This window comes from Diadema antillarum, unplaced genomic scaffold (genome assembly GCF_040938485.1).
Source record: "Diadema antillarum isolate AM-2024a unplaced genomic scaffold, OU_Dant_1.0 scf00000225, whole genome shotgun sequence".
Lineage (NCBI taxonomy): Eukaryota > Metazoa > Echinodermata > Echinoidea > Diadematoida > Diadematidae > Diadema > Diadema antillarum.
Genome location: NW_027271114.1, coordinates 529,986 through 551,863, shown reverse-complemented (window position 1 = coordinate 551,863; position 21,878 = coordinate 529,986). Strand labels below are relative to the sequence as shown.

The following is a 21,878-nucleotide window of genomic DNA, read 5'->3' as shown; positions in this document are numbered from 1 at the left end:
CCTATTAATTTCTATGACGTATTTTCTGTCGAGGGACCTGCTATTAATTACCATCGTTACGCCCATGTCAAGTCAATGGCAGCAAATACCTGGATGAAAGATGCGTGTAGTGGTACATGGTGCACCCCTCATCCAGGGATGTACGCCTAGTCACTTGAGCGGGAATGTAAGTCTAGTCACTTTAGCGGGAATCGAAGCCAGGAACTTTCCCGCAAGTGCATTCCCAGCATTCTCATCCACATCATAGTGTCCCATCAATCTCAGAGATATTTCAATGATATCAGGTAAAAATCATAAAAGGAAATAACTTACATCAACATTCAAAGTTAAAGGCTTATATAAAAAAAAAAGAAGTTCACACCGTCACACGGTTTAATAAAAGACAATTCATCAAGATGTAAGGAGTTTCTTTCCCTTGTTATTTCCTGAATTTCATTTTCTCGATATCTTGTAGCAGGTAATGAAACGATTATGGCAGTGGTGGTGATCTTCACTAATTATTCATATCATTACTTTTTAAGCTTTTTATCGTTATCACTATCATTATTATTTTCACTACTATAACCATGATCATCACTATCATTATCATATCCAAGATTATTACACGATATACTTACTTTATCATTATCATTAACATCGTCATCATCAATCCAAAAGTACAGATTCTTGCCAGCAATATAGTTGTGCTTTGTGACTTTCAACAACAGAGAATGCACATGATATATATATTTTTTGTAAAACCTGCAGTGCTACATTTCCGTTAACATAATTACGGCATACAGAATCATCACATAATTGTGCCCCCCCCCCCTTCTTTTACACATGGTTACACTCAACGTTCATTTCCGAGTGTTTATCAACACGAGAATCTTAAAAAACTGCGTGACCAATATATGTGTCTAGCATAATTCAACTCCGTTTGGCACACACACAATTTTAAAAGGTTTTGTTTATTACACTGCATTATGTTGGCTCGTGCGATGTGTTGAAAAAAAAAAAGGACGGGCAAAGGACAAAACGGGAGCTAAGACACAAGTATATACACCATATCCATTATTCGTGTCTATTATATATTGTGCTGTCCAATAATGCTAGTCATTAGATCCTAGATCTGCGACCGGAAGGCTAAGACGACGCTAATTAGGCAAAAAATGGTGTTCTGCACACGCGCGAAACAGCTGTTTCCATTGTCCAACTCGGGATGCTGCGTTGTCTTAGCGTTCGCGTTGCAGATCCAAAACTCGCTAATGCTAATAGGAGGAAGAAGAAGAAGACAAATACGACATCGGTTCAAAAAAAAAAAACATCAACAAAAGGCATACAGGAATAAATAATCATAAAAGACAGTACTATATGTCACGTGACAAAGCAAGGTAGGAATGTGATGAATGGGAAAGAGCACGCATTCCATTCACTCGTAAAGTAAACTCTCAGTTAAGGCACTTCTAATCACGACAGAAGAATTACAGAATCACACAGTAAACACAATCATAGAGAAAAAGAATCAAACCAAACCGCAGATATCCACTGTCTGGTATTACAGGGATATAATAGGCACTCAATAGAGGGCGTTACGCATATTTTCTTTTTTTCCCCATGAATAACTTTTTGTACAATAATTTCGAGGCAATATTTGTATATTTCGTTTGTTTTGTTCGAGTTGATTAGTCACTTGTTCCATTGGCTACCGCAAAATAAAGAAAATAATGGGACACGATAATTCCTGAAGTTTGCAGCCTAGCTTTAATATAAAGTCGACTATCAGGTGATCATTCAACGGTCGACAGGAAGGACAAAACTGATTGGACTAAATTTGTCCAAAACTTCATTGCGATAATGGGATTGGACACGAAAGGATAAGAAATAACAACACTTTGGCGGAATGTAATCATGTTCTCGACGAGATATTACAATTCTAGTAATCCAAACGTCAACAATGAATTAGGACAACGGATATACCAGCATATGCTGCGATGCTCTAACTGCGTGGTGGGGGAAAAAGAACACCCAAGGTAATCAAAACAAAATAACAATCGAACAAAAACAACAACAAAAGACGTCAAGTTTTGGACGTACTGGAGCGTGTTACATCACTTGGAATAGAACACCAAATTAAGGCAAATAAGCCCTCATCAAAATAAAAGGCCCGTACGGAAAGTCACACAAATACAATGATTAGGTAAGATTTTGACAATATTCTGCTTAAAATTAAAGAGATATGTAAGTCATATACACTATCACAAATAAACATGTTCTCATTAGGAATGCATAGGGAGAGGTATATATACACCTTTTTTTTGTATATTATATACATCTTTTTATTCCTAAGCTCTATCTATCAAGAATAAAATATATTTACATAATATTCTGTCGTATCATACACGAAATTTGTAATGTTTCCTCCATAATCTCCTATGTTATATGCATAGAATTAAAATCGAATATCTACATGCACGGTGCTTCATTTGCATAACGATGAGAAAGCTCAATCAAGGTATAAATATGACGAATAACTTTAGCTGCAGTCCAGTCGCGCTCACTTTACTAAAACACTCTTCAGCAGAACGTCTCATAAAACAAAGCACGCCGCTATCTTGTTCAAGCATGCATGATAGATTTTGATATTGAAAGGAAAAAGGAGTAAGAATCTTCAAGGTTGAAAGAAACAGATTACTGACAAGAAGAAGAAGAAGAAGAAGAAGAAGAAGAAGAAGAAGAAGAAGAGTAAGCTGATCAGATGAGAGTACTATTAGCTAAGCTGAAGTTTGAAAAAAATAATGTCTCCAATCCAACGGTGAACAATAAACAATCTTGGAAAAAAATGAAGTGTCAACAACATGACAACAAATAGGATTGATGATTTAAAGGTCAAGATCAACATTATCCTGACAACTCTCCAGAGGTGTCATCTCAACACCACTGACTCATATCAATTATGTAGGTAAGTTCTCTTTTCTTCAACAACAACAAAAGAGAAGAAGAAATATCTTTTTTTTTGCTGTTGTTGTTGTAAAAGCGTAACGATAAAACGAGTCCGACTTACAACATTACACTGACCGTGCCTGGTCTACATTTCTTATCATTGGCTTTGTTGTTTGTTTGTTTGTTTTTTATTAAACACGATTCGTGGGGCCAAAATCGACCATCGGCAAAGCGCCCTCGTACTTCCATATCGGTAACAGATTGCGAACTTGTCCTCAGCAAAATTAAAGGTCAACGTATTATAATATTAAAAGCAGAATTGCTGTATTACACACACAAGGTTCAGCTTCAGTATCAGTCGAGATAAGCTTTGATATGATTTTGAATATCGCAAAATTTCTGTGATTCGCTCTTGTTCGTATCATGCTTATGTGTATATGTCTTCGTCCATCCACCTCACATGTACTGTATAGTAACATCGAATATCTGCAAACCAGTGTATTGGTGTCGTAAGGTTTGCAAGTATACAATAAAACACTCTTGCTGATTACAAGTTATAGCGTAAAATCAAACTTCTGGTGTAAAATACCCTCATTAAAAATATCCAGACCAGCTATCACAAAAGGAGCGCACACATAGGCTCGCGCACCCACACACACACGCACACACAAACCAAACACACGTGACCAGGGAGTTATAAAACAAGTAAGCCTTCTGGAGTCGTGTTATGTCGCGACGACCATGTTGGGCATCGAATTCTCCAGATCGCTGGTGGTGGTAACTTCGTCTTTGCCCGTCAGGTAGTACGTCATCAGCTCCCCTTTACCTTTGACCTTGACCAGGCCGCGCTTTTGGAACTTGAAGCCGTACTTCTTGAGTATTAGCATACATGCCTCCACAACCTGCAACGAGATTCAAACGGGAATTTTTCAACCTGGGTTATTTAATACGCTATATGACATCGCCACTATACAACGTCTTTGTCCTTTAACCACCAAACCTTCATTCCACTTTGTTGATGTATCAGCGCTGGATTCTCAACAGTAACAACAAAAATGTTAAAGTTCACTTGGTGCCTAGAAAAATCAAAGAGGTCATGAACAGGCACAGGTTATTCGACTGGAGTCACATTAAACACAATTGGTTACAATATCTAGAAAAATGGTAATTCATGATGGCAATGGTTATCCTCGAAATTGAAAAAAAAAAACTGCGACGTCACAGTAGCTGTTTAAAAGTTTTAGGCGACACTGGGCGAGCAGTCTTTCGAAGGATTTGTTTTATGCTCAAATTGTTTCTTCAGAGTGTTCACAATGTCATTCTCTCAGCTTTGTCAAGCGTAAAACCATCAAAATTCTTCCGCGCTTAATTCAATCGTGCGAAATACAGCACCTTAACCTTCATGAACTTTTCCTTTCTTTTCACGAAATATACATCAAACACAATTAGACTCAAGTTCTAGCGAGCGAGTAAATACTATAATCATGTTAAACAGGCATACGTTGTGTAAGGTGTATACCTGGCTAGAAGGACCATAGAAATTAACAATGAACGAAGCATCGACATGGCAGAAGGTTGTAAATACTTAAACACCCATATATATACATACAATAATCTTCACAAATGTATGTATATATATTTATAACTTTATTACTATATTATGTTAGAGATCCTAGATAGAGGGATATATAGAAAAATTATGGGATAGAAAACTTACAGACTACAGATACAGACCTACTTCGTATGCATTTTTACCTGTATGTGGCCAGCTTGTCCCGTGCTTTCCATTCGACTGGCTACGTTGACGGTGTTTCCCCAAATGTCGTAATGCGGCTTCTTTGCGCCAATCACACCGGCCAAGATAGGACCGTGATTGATACCTGGAGTTAGAGACATACATGTATCAATGAAAGCAATTATATATTTTGATTTTAACCACAGTCATTTTAATGCGTGATATAGTGCCTATGTGTAACAGTCATGGTTGTGGATGCATATATATGAACTAATCCATCACAGCATTGGAGTAGACAAGTTAACTGAGATGTAAACAGGAATAGAATTTCTAATTTTGCCAGTTGATTTGGTGTAGGGCCTACCCAACAACGACAACAACAACGACAACAACAACAACAACAACAACAACAACAACAACAACAACAACAAGAAATGTTCGATGGATGGCGTACCGATTTTCAGCATGAAGTTGTTGAAGCTTTGCGCGTTGATGGTTTCGAGCGTGCTCCGCAGCGCGAAGGCGAGGTCCACCAGATCGGCAAGGTGCTGCCACCGCTCCATGTCATCGCGGTAGTGGATCTCTTCCGGGTTGGGAAACATCCCGGATGCTGCCATGTACGTGCTGTTGATGGTTTTGATTTTGCTAATGTTCTTGAAGCGCGGTTCGTTCAGGAGCTGAAGATATAGCAACAATGACGGTGAAAAGACATAAGATATAGGATATAGTAAATATTGTGCTCTTTCATTTATAATTAAGGTACAATCGTGTAATATTTTGCCACGTAAAATATAAGATAACCACACAGATGTGTAGGTAGCTGGGATTCCTGCTACATACAGGCTTGTGTCCGTTTTAATTGTGGCCAGTTGTTGGGAAAGAAGCGAATGGACTGGCTGTCTATTCGATTGATGCTCCCAAAAGGTTTTATGAGGCGCATTAGCCTGGAATTACGTGAGGATTCTTATGATTTTAAAATCCATAGGCCTCTATTGCTGCAATTGTTTGTGTTATTGACCACGGGAAGGTTTAATGGAAATATCTTCCACCAAAGAGCCCACAAACGTATTTTATTATCTTATTTATTTACGTGTTGTGTTTCGGTTCGGGGGGGGGGGGGGTTATCCCTCACCAACAGGCTAATGTTTGTATAATGATGGGACTATTTCACAACGGACTTTTAAACTATTAATTCGAGTTCACAATACAACTTAAATCACATTTATGGACGCGTTGTCCCTACAGAAACTGCAAAGCTGTAAGTAACAAACAAGGCAGACCTCTCCATGGAAATATGTTCCCTTCCCTTCCCCCAGTGCATGAATTGGTTGCAAGGAACCCTCAAACTGAGGACAATACGTTATTGTAACAAAAACCATGAAAAAAATGGAGGAGCACTCACATCGTCAAAATCGCTGATGATTTCGTTGAGAAATCGGAGGCATTCGGTACCCTGATTGTTAATGGCATCCTCCGAGTAGAAATCGGAGAAGTTCGGCATGGAGGCGAACATGACACCGGCCTCCGTGTAACTCTGGGCGTACAACTCCTAGACGGGTCAAAGTTCAAATTGAACATTGTGTGAATAATAAAAGTCATCACGTTAACTTCTCGACATATTCACAAAACTTTCGTCGATAGAATTACTGCTATTAATTTGAAATATTTGAAAAATAACGAGTGAAGACACTTTCTTTGCTTTGCATCATTACAAGGACAGAAGCAAACAAAAAATAAAAACAGGAACAACAAAAAACACACACAATGCTCTGTTTCTAGAACGTGCCATATCTAATTTGTGTTGTCTTAACACAATGATTACAACAATTAATAAATCATCGCTATTATCATACAAGGCATGGCCTATTGAGAATACAATAATAAAGTGGCGATTCTATCCACTTTTGAGGATCACGGCGTCGTAAAACTGGACCGTATTCGGTGAACATCAATTTGCACAGAAACGACGCAATAACATGACGTCAAATTCAAGAGTGGACTGAGTTAAAGAGGGTGAGGCAAAGTAGGCGGCCGATATCAAATTAACACATTGTGTGCATTGAGAGCCGATGGACACGGAAAACTCCATAGCGTTGTACACACTGACCGAAATCCCCGGCACAGGAAGGGTTAAAGGGATGGTATAGTATTTGTTGAGGTGAAGAGTCAGCTGTTGACTTTTTTGCGAGATACTTAGAAACCGCTTTGTGAAATATTAAAGAGCATACAATTCTAAGAGGAATTCACAGTTTATTTGATGAAAATTGGTTTTGAAATGGCTGAGATGTAAAAAAAAAGAAGCAAAACAAGGTGATTTTAATACTAGTAAAGAGTGGGTCCCATCTTTTATTAGGGTCGCTTTGTTTTGGATATCTCAGCCATTTCAAAGACAATTTTCATCAAATTAACCTTGAATTTCTCTAAAAATTATTTGCTCTTTCATATTTCAAAAGAGGTTTCTCATTAATAAAAAATAAAAAAAAGATCATCAAACAACATTGAAAACCATGAGGTCCCATCTAAACCGAATTTACTGTCCCATCGCTTTAAGTATAAAGTACCTCATCACTCTTTCTGCTTCCCAGGAAGTGCTTGGCCACGTGTTCGGGCATGATGTTGAGCACGAGGTTCTCATTCTTCACCCTCATCCGACCCACCTCCTCCTTCTGCTCCTTGGCCTCCGTCTTCCAGTAGAAGAGAAGTCTGGACGTGACCTCCAGCTGTGCGGAGTATAATTAGCCGAAAGGGAGGAAAACAAAAGTGCGGAGCATAATCATCCAAAGTAAAACTATCCAAAGTATGCGTAGTATAATTAGCACCATGTTATATACGACATTTCAGTATTATATAAGAATATAAATTATTCAAGTAGTACATTCTCGTGTAGGTCGATGACAAATCTGTAAAGCCCTTACATCATAAACTTATCTAAACTGCGTAGTGTCGTTTCGATCTGTCTTGAAAAGAAAAAAATATCTTTGGTCTTTTACGACGTTTTAACTTTATGCCCCATTTTGATTATATGTCATTTTTGTCCGTTTGCGTTGTATTACGTAGTTCGCTCAACAAACAGGTAAATACTTTCGCATGCAGTGTAAACAATGCTTCGGTTCACATCACTGTTTTATGTTACCTCTCCTTCTCATTCTTTCTCAAGCTATTTTTCTAGTTTTCTGCACTGTTTCTTCTTCATATTGGTTCATGACAAGTTCAAGTGTAACATTCTCTAAAAGGCTGCTATCTTGTTCAAGCATAATATGCTTACAATGGTGGTCAAACGACAACTCAAGTTAGTGACCAGCTATAGATTGAATTGAATTGAATTCATTTTCCATTTCCATGGTAAAATTGCCTGAACGGTTAAAATGGTTGACAATAGGAATGGAAATTAAGAGGCAGAGAAGAAAATACTTATCAAGCCTAGGGTGGACCATATTGTCGCATCATGGGAAATGACATAAAATTAAGCTTGTGCCGGGTTGTATAGTCATTATGTGTGGGTTTTTTTGGCATTTGTTTTTGTTTTTGTTTTTTGCTGGGCATGTAAATCAATACACTTTGCCAGGATTTTGAAAGTTGTCACGTGAGAGTTAAGGATACTCACGTGAGAGTTGAAGTAGATGAGAGCGGCTGCCACCACGACCAGTTGAACGGTGTTGGCTATCCGAGTCTCAACACTATTACATGGTCTGTATGAGGAAGTGGGAAAAACAACAACAACAACAACATTATTATCATGTCAGAGCAGTCACCTTTTCTTTTATTGTTCTAGCGGAACTGTTTGGCAGAGCATTTGCACCAATGATAAAACGAAATATCAAAAAGCTATGCAACAGCAATGACAACAACTGATTTTGGCTCTAACTTATTTGCTTTTTATTTATGTATTTTCACCTTCATCAAGAACCCGTGATGTGGTGATGAGCCATGTACTAGTAGTTTCCGTATCCCTGCTTTGTGCGTGTCAATTCATATCATATGATTCAATATTGGACGCACTTATTGCTAATGCATCGGAGCAAAGTCGAAACACATGACGCAAAACATTCTGTTCTCGGTTGCACACGACAACCAAGCGGAATGTGGGGGTGAGCACGGCACTTTTTTCTTTCTGTTTTCTGGGGGGGGGGGGGGGGGGGGGGTTCAGTTTGCGAGAACACAGTCCAGGCCAGAAATTTACGTCAACCCACGAAGTCACAAAAGAGTGACGAATGTTCGTCCTTACTGGTCATCGGTGACCATGGCTTCGAGGTAATCATCGTGTCGGTTGTAGAGCACGGGTTTGATGACGTTCATGAGGACGCAGTAGAAGACCGTGAGGAGGATGGTGAGTGTGAGCTTGACGAGGTGCGTGATCTGAAACATGGTGGTGATCACAGCCTGCCACCAGAACAAAAACAAAAACGAAGAAAAAGATGCTTAGCATTGCACGCGGCGCTTCGGACGTTACGTGATGTGTGTTGTTATTTGTTTGTTTAAGTAAATAGTCAAAACCATAATAAATATAGTGTACAGTGTAGTGTACACAAGTTAATGTCAGGATGCCACAAGTAACAACAAAATTGCAATAACAGTAGTGACATAATCATATGGGCAAAAATATTCAAACCAGATACGACGAGGTAACGTGGTAATGTTTCAACGATATAGATAATGATTATAATGATGATTATGATAAAAAAGAGGGGGAAAAAGAGAAGAATAAAGATGGAAAGGGGACATTATATATTCAATGTCGACAGAAAGACAAAAAGAGATAGATAGATAGATAGATAGATAGATAGATAGAAAAGAGAGAGGGGGAGTGGTGGAGATATCATTTTAATCAAGTAAGACGAGTTTTGACTTATCATTGCACTCCTTCCCTCACAACCCCATGCCTTTTGCTCCAGTAAATAATGACTTTCTGCCTCTCTATAGAAAAGATGTGGTTACTATGGCAACCAGACTTTGTGCGTATATGCACTCAATATCTCACCATGACAAGGAGCAGCATGTAGTTGAAGTACTGTGGGTTGAGGCAGCGTGCATCTTGCGGATCGAGCGAGGTGACGTTGCCGTATGGGGTATCTTTACAGGTGAGCTGCGTTAAACGAAAGAAGTAAAGAGATGCCGGGATGTAAATAAAGAATCTAATAGTGGCACAAACATCAAAAACTGCTTTGTGGGCTGTAGAAGTAAAAGAAGGACCAAACTACAGCCTCACTTCCTTTTAGACTTTTAAATAACTCCAGCGATGAACATTCATCAAGACACATTTGAAAAAAAAAATCAATATCAATTTGAAAAAAAAAGTCGTTCAGGCGGTAGGACTATTTATTCGTAAATAATGTGGGAACTACTTGGACTTAAATGGGATGAATGCAATATCATTTAGGCTTTGAAAGATTTCTCGTGTTTGTCCTGAACCCAATTCATCATTGGTAATGGCAGTCGCTTAACATAAAAAGTTAAACAAATTATATGTCAGTTATTAATGTCATTATTGTCCTTTTTGCAATACTACTGTAAACTATATGAAACGAAATTTCTATTGTTATTGCTACTATACTGGTCTAAACAAGGAAGAAAAGCGACAAATAATCGTGTGTCGGCTGTATTTATCATTGGTCATTGCTTATTTTAATTATATTTATATTTAATAATTTTGATAATTTATCAGGATGACGGACGCAGCCTCTTTGGGCATTCTGTCTGCTGTCGGCAGCCGGTAATCGAGTACTGCCTGAAAAAAGAAGAAGAAGAAACTATAACATGCACATACCACATCGACGATGTCGGTGGCGGAGACGAGGGTAATCACAAACGTGGCGCACGTGATTCTCGCCCAGGGCGTTCGCTCGACGAACGTTGCCAATTTGATGAGGATGGAAGGATAGTGCGCCTTGAAGCTGGGCGCGAGCGACACGTAAGTGATGATAGCTAGGACGGCAGCACAGACGGAGAACGTGGCATATGTCAGGCTTGTTCTGTGGTGGGCGCAGGAAAAGTTAGACAAAATAGACGAGTGTATTATACCTAAAACACAGCCCTGTGTCAGTTGTGGATGGGAATGCACGAAATGAAGTATAGACAAGAAACGGGAGGAAACAATCATGAGAGAGAAGTCGGAGTGAACAAAAAAATAAAGGAGAGATTTGAATCAGAATTTGTGATTGATTTTTATTCACTGTGGAAATGTTAGAGTCATTGGTTTTTTTTTTTCTCGATTCGCTTCAAGGATGGCAGTTTATATAAATGATTACTGAACCCAAATGTACCATTAAAGCAATATTACATGTATTATACATGAATGCACATGAATCTTGTGTTCAAATGTTACTGCTAGTATTGCCCAACAGAAATAATACTTACTTGTATAACACACACACACAAAACAAACGCACATACATGATACATACATACACAACAACAAAACTGTCAATACACAATAACCCACAATATCAATTTTCAGACAAATTTCTATCTGCTAAACGCATGAGAACAGGGAGTTGACTATCAATTTATAACCTTTTGTTCCTCAGAGGTTACCATTATTTTGCCAATTGCAACTCTGATTCCTGCTTGAACACGAAAAGCACTGTCAGAATTATGCCCTAATCAATGATTCAGGTAAACCGTACATAATAAAAGACGCCAATCAGACTGATATCTGCGTAAACTGCTGCAGACACCGCAAAAGAATGATGCAAACAAAACAAAACAAAACAAAACAAAACAAAACAAAACAAAACAAAACAAAACAAAACAAAACAAAACTCACCTTGGCAACATTAGAAGCTGGACGAAGAAAACAAAGAAGACGACGGTGAGGGCGCTCGATATACCAGCTGCGCTCATTCTGTCTTTTCCCTGTTGGAAGCGGGACTCCATTGATTTCTCCTTGAAGCGCAGAGTGAGGAATTTCGTCTTTTCTCTCAGCTTTCTGCACAGGAAAACATCACGAAACTCGTAAGAAAAGTCTAGGCTACTTCATAAACCTCATTGGCGGAAAAAAAAAGAATAAAAATCTGGCAACATTTCATTTATCTTGGAAGTAGATTGGGGTGTGGGATAATGTGATCACATTCTGTTTTCATTGCTACATATTTTAATTCATTATTTCAAATCCCCTTCCCGATTGTTTATTTTGTTTTTGCAGTGACTCCGGGCAAAAATTATACTTAATCTCTCAGTCATTGCATCGGAGCGGCATTCGAGTTTAACGTAACATCATCATACAAAAAATCTTACATATATTCATGTTGGCACAACCACCAGACATTTTTTTTTTCAGAGATTTTCGAGTTGTTAAGTGATGGAAAATTCTTCATATCCACCAGCCTGACCAACTGGGTGACGTCATTACTCACGTGTTACTCTCTCTGTCCGCAATGGCTTCGTCTAGCCTCTGATTCTCGTCCTTCTGATCCTCACGAGCTTCCACTTCCGGTTCAAAGGACACCGTCTTGGCCTTGTCCTTGAATTTGATCTCAGTCTCCATCTACGTTTGGATTTTTTTTTTGTTGAAAACCATAGGCAGAGGAGGTCGGTTATACCATCCGGTCTCAGAAAACAATTTTCCGTGGTTTGGTGCTTCATCTCTTATCATCAATCTTACGATCGTACATTTAAAAATTGTACATTTCAACCATTCATTAATTATTTAAATCTCCTTGGGGCAGAGTAAAAATAATGGGGCTGTTATTTCAGTCAATAGCTGCTCATGCATAACAGTTCTTTCTTTCAGTTGCAGGATTCTTAAATACATCTTAATTGCTCCAATTTGTCACTAATTTTGGCAACACCTTTTATAGAAATACGAATCTTATTTCTCTGACAACGTGGCAAATAACTGTTCATTTCATTTGAAATTGTGGTGATGGAAAATAGCAATGTTAAGTACCTGACAAATTCAATGAAACCCAATCATGACACATTCTATAGTCTTGATAGAGATTCGTATGTAGAAGTTGAGAATAATGGAAATCGATTTAATCATTCAAATTGACAACACATACGCCTCAAAATAAGATTTTAATCATTTCTTTTTTTGTATATCAGGAAGGAACATGCTCTGTTCTGTCAATAGTAAGGTAGCATTCTGCCAGCATAAAACAATTTGCTGAAGTTGAAAAAAAAAAATCGCAGTTGAATGTTAAGGCAAGTCAGGGAATTACGCCCTATCAGATTGATACGACACCTGTATCAGAAGAAAAAATAAGCTGACTGACTTCTTCCAAGACGATTCATTTTCAAAATGTCTTAAAGTTAGAGTAACACCAGCATACATGATGTAAGAAAACATAGTCTCCTTTGCCTGTTTGCAAAGCTCATACTTATGATGGTTGCCTATATGTATAGCGCCACCACACAGCACTGTCAGTAAACTACATCAAGACGGTAGTTAGCTGCGTATCCACGCAGCAGCTGCAGTAGTCGGCTTATTATACCTCATCTTTCTTGATCTTGTCCACGCCTTCTGGTATGCTTTCGGATGCTGGCTCGTCCGACGTCTCCGTCGCCTCGTTGTGGTTGTTCATTGACAGACTAAGCCCTGAGGCAGGCTGCACGGACCAGATGAGACAGAAAATCAATTGATTAATCACACACACTGGAAAAAAATATAGACTGACTAGACGTTAGGATAATGATGATGGCGATGATGGTAAATATTTTCGTTAAACCTTTCCAAATTATTGTGTAGTATTCAATAACTCAATAAGATATTATGGAATTGGGCTTCTCTTGTACCTTTCTGTTCTACACCTCACAGTGGGATTTGTGTTGACCTTCTTAAAGATGAAGAGTACCTGGTCTGTCGAGGTGCTGGTAACCAGTGCCTGAATTGTTGTGACTTTAGCAGTGACTTCGCAAATTTGCAGCATACATCATGCCTGTGAGCCGCAAGAGACTGAAGTTGTGTTATTTCGTTGTCTCTCCTACTAGTGACACTGAGCCAAGAAGGAGAACATCATTCTTTCCCCAGCACCTTCCTTGTTGTATCCCCCCACCCTCTCTCTCTCTGTTTCTTTAGTCTATTATTTTCATCATTATTATTACCATCATTTTCAGTCACTTCCAAGGTACCAGTTGCGTATAACAATGTCTTAAATCAGCCAGGGACCTTCTTACACGTTGGATTACATCCTAATCGTTTACATTACAACTGCCCTTTACACGCCTAGATCAAAATGAATTTATTTGTTGTTGTTTTTTTATTATATCATATTGTTATGCGCAGTTGAGTATAATTATGTGCTTCGTAGAAACTGCGCAATATAAATTCACAATTAAGATCCACCGTTAAACGTATCATGTAGCTTTGACCCATAACCCTTTTAGTGCTTTGGGTCCCGATTGGAACAGAAAACGCCACAGCATCGTACACGTCTCTGGCACAGATAGGGTTAAAGGGCCCCTGAAATCCAAATGCATGTTAATTTGTGTTGATTTATGATACTTTACGGTGAAATGAATATCTGGAAACATTCCATACATTTTTAACGATTTTTTTCTTCTATTTTTCTCATCTGTCAATCATTGCTAAAGTACTGAAATGTTTCACAAAAGACATTGGAATGCACCTTTCCCTCGACTCAGCATAACTTGCATGTTTTTGTGATATTAATGTGACTAACAAAAGACATGGCGAGGGAACATGCAAGTTATGCTGAGTCGAGGGGAAGGTGCTTTCCAATGTCTTTTGTTAAACATTTCAGTACTTTAGCAATGCTTGACAGATGAGGTCATCTACAATCTGAGGAATATTGGTTTGGAAGGATTTTTTGTGGGCGTTCCCAAGTAATCTGAAGAAAAATAGAAGAAAAAATCGTAAAAAACATATATTATATGGAATGTTTCTAGATATTCGTTTCTCCGCAAAGTGATGTTGAGGGTATCATAAATCAACACAAATTAACATGCATTTGGATTTCAGGGGCCCTTTAAGATTGAAAAGACTTTAAGCATGACTTTTATGAGCACTGCAACCTCGTGATCATGTGTACAGAATGAGGCATCAGTAGGGCTGAGCATCGAGTGGACGAGTTCGCTTGCACGTTCTCACCTAGCCTTTTGTCAAGGCCCTCTCGCTGTATAGTGAAGAGAGCCCAGCCGAGTGGGGTGCGCTGTCGCGCTCGGCTGGGCTCGCCCGTTGCAGCCATCTTACAGCGAGAGGAACTAGACAAACGGCTAGTTCTCACCTGGTTTTGATTCTTGTTGACTTTGATCAGATACGTCTTGATGCCGGCGTGTTTGATGTGATCGCTTCTCGTCTCCCCTTCACCAGGCTCCACGTCGAACTCACCATTCAAGCAATCAAATGTGCTCTGAGAAATGTGAACACGCCTGTATTTTTATCGGAGAAGAAAATGAAGAAACAAAGGGTCACTCATACTATATCAAAATGAAGATTGAAACACAATAATTTTCAGTCAACAAAAATGATTACACTGATTTGTTTTTTCTTTAAGTAACAGGTGTGCACGCAATGTGTCCGTAAAAAATACTGACCGGATCGAACAAGAATAACAAGAGGCCTATATTTATAAGCTCTGACCAAACTTTGATCCAGAAATATATTTCCGACTACTCAGTTATTCACCCCGGTCAAGCTGCAACTGTACGTGGTCAGAGAAATGTGAACACAGTACGTCAAGTCTACAGCAGAATACAGAAAATGTAATGCCAATGTACAACTGGTACAGTGGAGACTGTGGTCTTCTCATAAATGAGGATATTTTGCTTGTGATGTTCGCCCTGTCATACTTAAGCACATTAAGAGACGTTAGCGCGAATCGTTTTTCCTGGATGGTGCCGGGAGTGGAAAGTGGGTGGCGGAACAAGATACAGGGAAAAGGGAAGGATGAAGCCACTCATTATTTTCTGGGTTAATGATTAAACAATTAGCCAAGATATCAGTCATTCCATCCCCACGTGGATTGGGATCCTGGTTTCCGCTTTGATACTTATCAATCGGATATGTTGCCTGGCTCGAGCTATGTGCTCTAATATAGAATTATGTACAAAAAGAGCTTCATTCTCTCTCTCTCTTTTTTTAGGGGGGGGGGGAGGGGTTGGACTCCTACATGAGACATTTTTTTTTCTCAAGAGAGTTTGTGCAATCGTATTGTGTGCTGTTCTTCATATCGGATAGACTAAGATCGACTTAAAGACTTCGTCGTGAAGCATAATTCATGAAATGCATGCATGGTCGTATTGACCAGTTAGCGCACTTGAGTCTCACCAAAAGCGCCCTGCGAGGTCTTTGCAGAGTTTTGTAGCGTTTTGAAACATCAAACAATAAACAGGTAGCCAAGGGCAGGTGCCCATTAGGATAGGACAAGTTTTGTTAGATGTAAACGAACAGTCACATGCGTGAAGTTCACACTCTCAGGTGTTTGGGCAGAAAGTACAAGCACCAATGAAATCGATTCACCCATGGTACACAACACCTCTGGTGTTAAGTGTTCTTCCACGACTTCCTGCAAAGGTTACAAAGACGGTTAACGTTCGTAAGATTTTCTGTAACACCGTTCCTTTTCAAAGGTGCTCCCTATGATTTAGCATAATTATGTGTGACTTAATGTGTTTTTATCGAGGGAAACATAAAAGGCCATTAGCGTTTTGACGTTGTAGGTTGTTTAGGTGAGAATCGCGTCCATTAAGATTGACGATTGCTTCGCGTGCACGCGTTACAATGCACATCAGCTTGACTTCGACTTGGCACTCAATCTGGTTGTCTTTTTGTACACCATCTGCACACTCTCAAAGAACTTTTCTTTTCCTGTTGATGTGACTGAGATATGGAAAACAGTATAATGGATAAAGAGAGAGAGAAAAGGGGGACAGGAAGGGAAAAAAAGAAAGGGTGGGGAGCCCGGCGGGTGAAGAGAGGGATATAAAAATGGCGGGAGAGTCGCCGTGATAGATAGTGATAGATTGATCCGAAATTTAGGGAGGGAGAGAAAGAATTAGATCTGCGAAGAGATTCGACGAAAGCCGTGATTTTGTACACGGCGATGAGCGCAAAGTACTTTCTGGAGCTGTAGCTATGGTTACGGGAGATTGAATCCCCGATAAACAGTGCCCTCGCTATATGCTCTGCGGAGAGAATTTGATCTGAGAGATCGGAAAGCGTAGAGCATTAACGACTGTCTACTTAACTCTCTGTTTGAGCAAGCGCAATTAGGTCTTGGGTAATAAACAGCCGGGAGAATTTGTTGAATTAAAGGCTCCAAGACAATATCGCAATGAATTGGAAAACCAAGAGCAAAATCTGATATCACACTCACACATAAACAAACACACACACACTCACTCATACAGACAGACAACTGTAACGAGTTTGCTAAATAGATAAACATATAGCTTTATGAACAGCTCTAGTAGACGAATATATGACTAGGTATGCAGAAAACGTGTGTTTGTTTAAGAAATGGATAACCTGGATAGATGGGTTTGGCGTTTCAGGTCGACAGCTATTGTCGTTAGATGGAGAAACAGGAGGGAGTACAGTACTAAAAGATAAGCAAATAGACAGACAGGCACACCATTTCATAGATAGATAGGTAGATAGGTAGATAGATAGATAGATAGATAGATGAATAAAGAAATACAAAGATGCATAGATACATAGATACATAGACTACACAGCTAGCTAGACAGATATAATTATTATGTATATCACATCCAAAGCCATAGCCGGGCAGATAAATAGGTATGTAGAAAGAGGAAGAGATAAATCATTGGAAACCGTGAATAAAAAACAATACAAACGCACAGATTACATAAATTTAAAGCTGATATGAAACATATATTACGTCAAATTTCCTTCGCCCATACATGATTTGTATTAAATTTATACTGTATATTTGTTGTTGTACGAGATATATAAGGACCCTATCGTCAGAGCGAAGAATCAAGAACATGAAGAGGATACAAAAAAAAAAAAAAGACATCGAGATAACCAGAAGAGAACGATGCTCCTTTCAAGGAGAATGTGGCCAGATATTAGGCGCGGTCAGACTGGCAAAAGATCGAGAAGTTTAAGATCGAGAAGTTTAAGATCGCGAAGTTTTGGGCCATTCGTACGCGCGCAAGAAAGAGTGCGCCGTCCGATGGCTAGTGATTGTGACGTAACAATGCACACCTGTACATGACAATGGTCTCGCGCTTCGGAGACAACGCCCGCAAACAGATCGAGACGTTTCGCGAGAAGTTTCGCGGAAAGTTTGCGGTCACACTGGCAAAACTTCGAGATCTTAAAGATCGCGATCTTAAACTTCTCGATCTTTTCCCAGTCTGACCGCGCCTATCGAAAAGAAGTTGATGAAGAGACCATGGCTATTAGGAGACAGGGGAGTAGGGGATTTTAAAGTACAGGAGAGACCGGTTGACCGGGTATGTAGAATTCTTTCTCTATACATTAGATATGTACATACATCATGACGAACATACATACAAACATACAAAAATACAAACATACACGCAAACATACATACATACATACAGACAAACGTACACACACACACACTCATATAGAAACATTCATTTATACATGCATACGAACACACATACATACATACATACATACACGCATGTAACCTACCCTGGTATTCCGCCGGACTCCATGTTGTTGGCCAACACGACGTCGGTACTCCATACGTCGAACTGCCAACGCTTTTGACCCATGACGCCTGCCAGCACGGCCCCTGTGTGTATGCCCACCCTCATGTCGACGCCCGACTGCGTGCTTTTCCTCACCGCCCTACCGACAAAATTGATGGAGAATATTAAAGAATGAGGGTGGTACCAATTATTTCATGCACGGTCGATGGCACCTGGAAATTTGACTCCAGTCACTACAAGCACTTTATCCCCTTTTATCACACTTAGAAACAGAAATATAAAAAAAAGATACACGATTAATAAAGTTTGATCGCAAAAACGAATAAAGCGCCACACATTGGCATTTTTAAGTAGGCCCATAATCAGATAAAGCAAAATAAAACCTTTTCCAGCGATACCTCACATGTTATGTAACAAGGCGTATTCTTGATTTTATATTGAATATGTTTAAAGATATCGTAGGCCTACATTTTCATCATTTGTACATTCTATCGTACATGTTTTTCTTTCTTTTTAGCAAAGCTTTAATCTGAAATATCTAAAATCAACAAGAATTGAGTTAGCTCGTTTTTGCAATCGAACTCGTATCCATACATTTGACCACTCTCTTTCCAGAACGGTAGCCATTCGTTTGTGATTTTTTTGAAGCACTAAAATTATAATGTCAGAAAGTGGCAGTAAGCGATTTTCCACGTTTCTAAGCGACAAGCACTTTGTAAAGCAAAAGTGTATTGTTACTACAGGGGTCAGCGCTATACAAGAAAAGAATTAAATACCAGCATAGATACAGATCGATATGAAATCATAAAGAACTAAGATAGTGACAATAACAGGAGTATTACGTTAAACGCACAGAGTAGTCTCTTCAATTCAGCCTCTACTAGAGACCCATATAGTTATGACTACCGCATTATCAAGTATGTTTGGTCTACTCTGTTTAAAGCTAGAGCATAGTACTCGACAGCACTCAAAATTCGTCTTTCATCAGTTGGAATTTGCACACGAGAACTATGTTTTTTACTTTCATGGTTGCAAAGAAGGCAAAACACTTCCATTAATTCAGGATGAGTAAATATCACCTACAAGGGGAACACTTGTATGGATGTGATGTATACAGATTTGACATGGGCTCCATAATGATTGTGTGTTAGTATTAGTATGTATGTATGTATGTATGTATGTATGTATGTATGTATGTATGTGTGTATGTGTGTATGTATGTATGTATGCATGTATGTATGTATGTATGTATGTATGTGTGTATGTATGTATGTGTGTATGTATGCATGTATGTATGTATGTATGTATGTGTGGGTGGCGAGGGGTAAACTGTATCAGGACAAAATCCCTCCCCCACCCCCACCCCCACCCTTTCCCGGCTAAATACTGGTTAGTGATAAGGTTATAGTAAAGATTAGGATCAGGGTTAGGTTTAGGGTTAGAGTTTGGGTTAAGGATCATTTTCAGGATTAGGAATAGGGTTAGGGCCAGGGGAAGGCGGGACTGGGGTAATTGCCCAGGGGGTAACTGCCCTAGACCTGTAAACAGATCAACTTACGCGATGGCGACGACCATATCGAGCCCCATCTGGACGCTGCACACGGCGTGGTCGGCCCGCTGTTCGGGCACACCGCATATGCAGTAGTAACAGTCCCCCAGGATTTTGATGCGTAGCTGGTTGTTGCGCTGAGAGAGAGATAGATAGAAAAAGATAATAAGTATATTATGCAGTATATAACTCCATATAGTGGAAAAACATAGCAACATGGGCGTAATACATTAGTTACATCAATATTTAGGAAATCTGAACCTCTCTGCAAACAAAATGAATAAAATCCAACAACAACAGACGATACTAAACAATAATCGTAGCATTAACATGGGAATTGTGAGAGAAATACAATGACTCACTAAAACAATCGTCAGTTCAATTATGCACAAAACATTAATACAACGTGTAACCATAATGATAATAATAATAATAATGATAATAATAATAATAATAATAATAATAATAATAATAATAATAATAATAATAATAATAAAAGATAATGATAATAACAATAATAGTAATAATAATAATCATGATAATAATAACAACAATAATAATAAAAGATAATGATAATAATAATAATAATAATGATAATAATAACAATATGGTTCATGCAATCCTTAAACATTTATCATTACATTATCATAATTCTTATTATAAATCATTATTACTGTTATTTGTGTCATTGTTGTTAGTATATATTATTACTACACTAATATCATTATCATTATTAGCACAAAATTCAGCTACTACTACAATTATAGTAGCAGTAGTAGCGTAGTAATCGTACAATACAAGTTGTGCGAACGACGGAAAAGGATGCATGTTTACCTCGGCGAGTTTATCGAAGTTGGCGAAGAGGGCGTTGAGTGTCTTGACGAGTTCCTGGGCGGTCAGCTTGGACGACATCGCCGTGAAGCCGACGATGTCGGCGAAGAGAATACTGTGAGGGGGGGGGGAGAAAACGAAGATCACAAGGTTAAAGGTACTGTTTACCATTGGGTGCAGTGATTAAAAAAAAATGTTCGAGTTATTACATTTGATGTATAATGTGTAGGTCAGTTGTATCGGAAAACCTCCTACCATACAAGAAATTTGCAACAAAGCCTAAAGTACGCGGAGATATCATTACTTTTCTCACTAAACCACAACTGTATATGATTTAGTCTAGAAACAAGTTCATTTTAACTACTGTTCACATTTTGTATGTTAACAATACAAATCAACATTGATCTGCAGATTATACTGATTAACTTTTTTAAACTGACTGTTTCTATCCCTAACTCACATTTTCGAACTATTTTGAAGCAGTAAAGCTGGGTTTTTGTTTCATCTGCGAATGGTATAAAACAATCCCTTTAACCCTTTGTTCCAAGACTATAGTCCGGACCAAACTAACTTGTATGCAGGTGTACATTATGGTAAAAGGTCGGGTGGAAGGGCTCTTAGGACTTTCTGCGTCCAGCATTAAGAGTTAAGAGTGTTATTGCATTCTCTGATACACATACGAAGCTAAAGGCTCACACATGATTATCATGCAAAAGTTCATACATGTATGAATTTAAAATGGAAGCCATAAGTTGTAGGTTTTTGTTTGTTTTCTTTTTTCCTTTGGGAAAATATCTTAGTGATACACATCAATAGGAATGACGACAATATAAGGTGGGGCAGAAAGAAGCCATATCAATGCACTCATAATAGCAAAATCAGATCGTCCCCAACGGGTTTAAACTGTTGTAGGCAACACGTCTCCAAGTCTTTAGAACGCAACGAAGTGCGGGAATAGATTCTCTCTCATTCTTGAGTCGCTTTATTTTGCGTTGATCTCACATCCTACTCATCGACGTCTCTTTGTTTTCTTTAGTTTTCTTTCCTTTTCTTTTCTTTTCTTTTCTTTTGTTCATTTCGTTGACCAAGCGAAATGTGTTCAATGTGCTGATGAGTGGAATGAAACATCTAGACTTCACAACGAGATATATATATATTTTTTTCACAGATACTGCAGTTTCAGTGCTTTGTTGTTGCATACAGCAGGACGTAGTAGAAGTAGTAGAAGTA

At 38.8% G+C, this 21,878-nt stretch overlaps 1 protein-coding gene across 1 annotated transcript in view; it reads right to left on the bottom strand.

The window, feature by feature from the left end:
- Positions 1-3,041: 3,041 nt before the first annotated feature.
- The window catches only part of LOC139724641 (adenylate cyclase type 3-like), a 56,242-nt gene continuing 37,405 nt past the window's right edge, over positions 3,042-21,878 (bottom strand). The window contains exons 5-20 of the mRNA XM_071635774.1: positions 20,652-20,763; positions 19,827-19,954; positions 18,249-18,407; positions 14,842-14,986; positions 13,090-13,203; positions 12,010-12,140; positions 11,421-11,582; positions 10,422-10,626; positions 9,636-9,740; positions 8,883-9,037; positions 8,262-8,346; positions 7,219-7,377; positions 6,060-6,206; positions 5,112-5,334; positions 4,678-4,802; positions 3,042-3,824 (exon numbers count right to left, since the gene is read on the bottom strand). Of these exons, the coding sequence (XP_071491875.1) occupies positions 3,648-3,824; positions 4,678-4,802; positions 5,112-5,334; positions 6,060-6,206; positions 7,219-7,377; positions 8,262-8,346; positions 8,883-9,037; positions 9,636-9,740; positions 10,422-10,626; positions 11,421-11,582; positions 12,010-12,140; positions 13,090-13,203; positions 14,842-14,986; positions 18,249-18,407; positions 19,827-19,954; positions 20,652-20,763 (2,332 nt within the window). The 3' untranslated portion in view covers positions 3,042-3,647. The remainder of the gene's footprint in view (positions 3,825-4,677; positions 4,803-5,111; positions 5,335-6,059; positions 6,207-7,218; positions 7,378-8,261; positions 8,347-8,882; positions 9,038-9,635; positions 9,741-10,421; positions 10,627-11,420; positions 11,583-12,009; positions 12,141-13,089; positions 13,204-14,841; positions 14,987-18,248; positions 18,408-19,826; positions 19,955-20,651; positions 20,764-21,878) is intronic.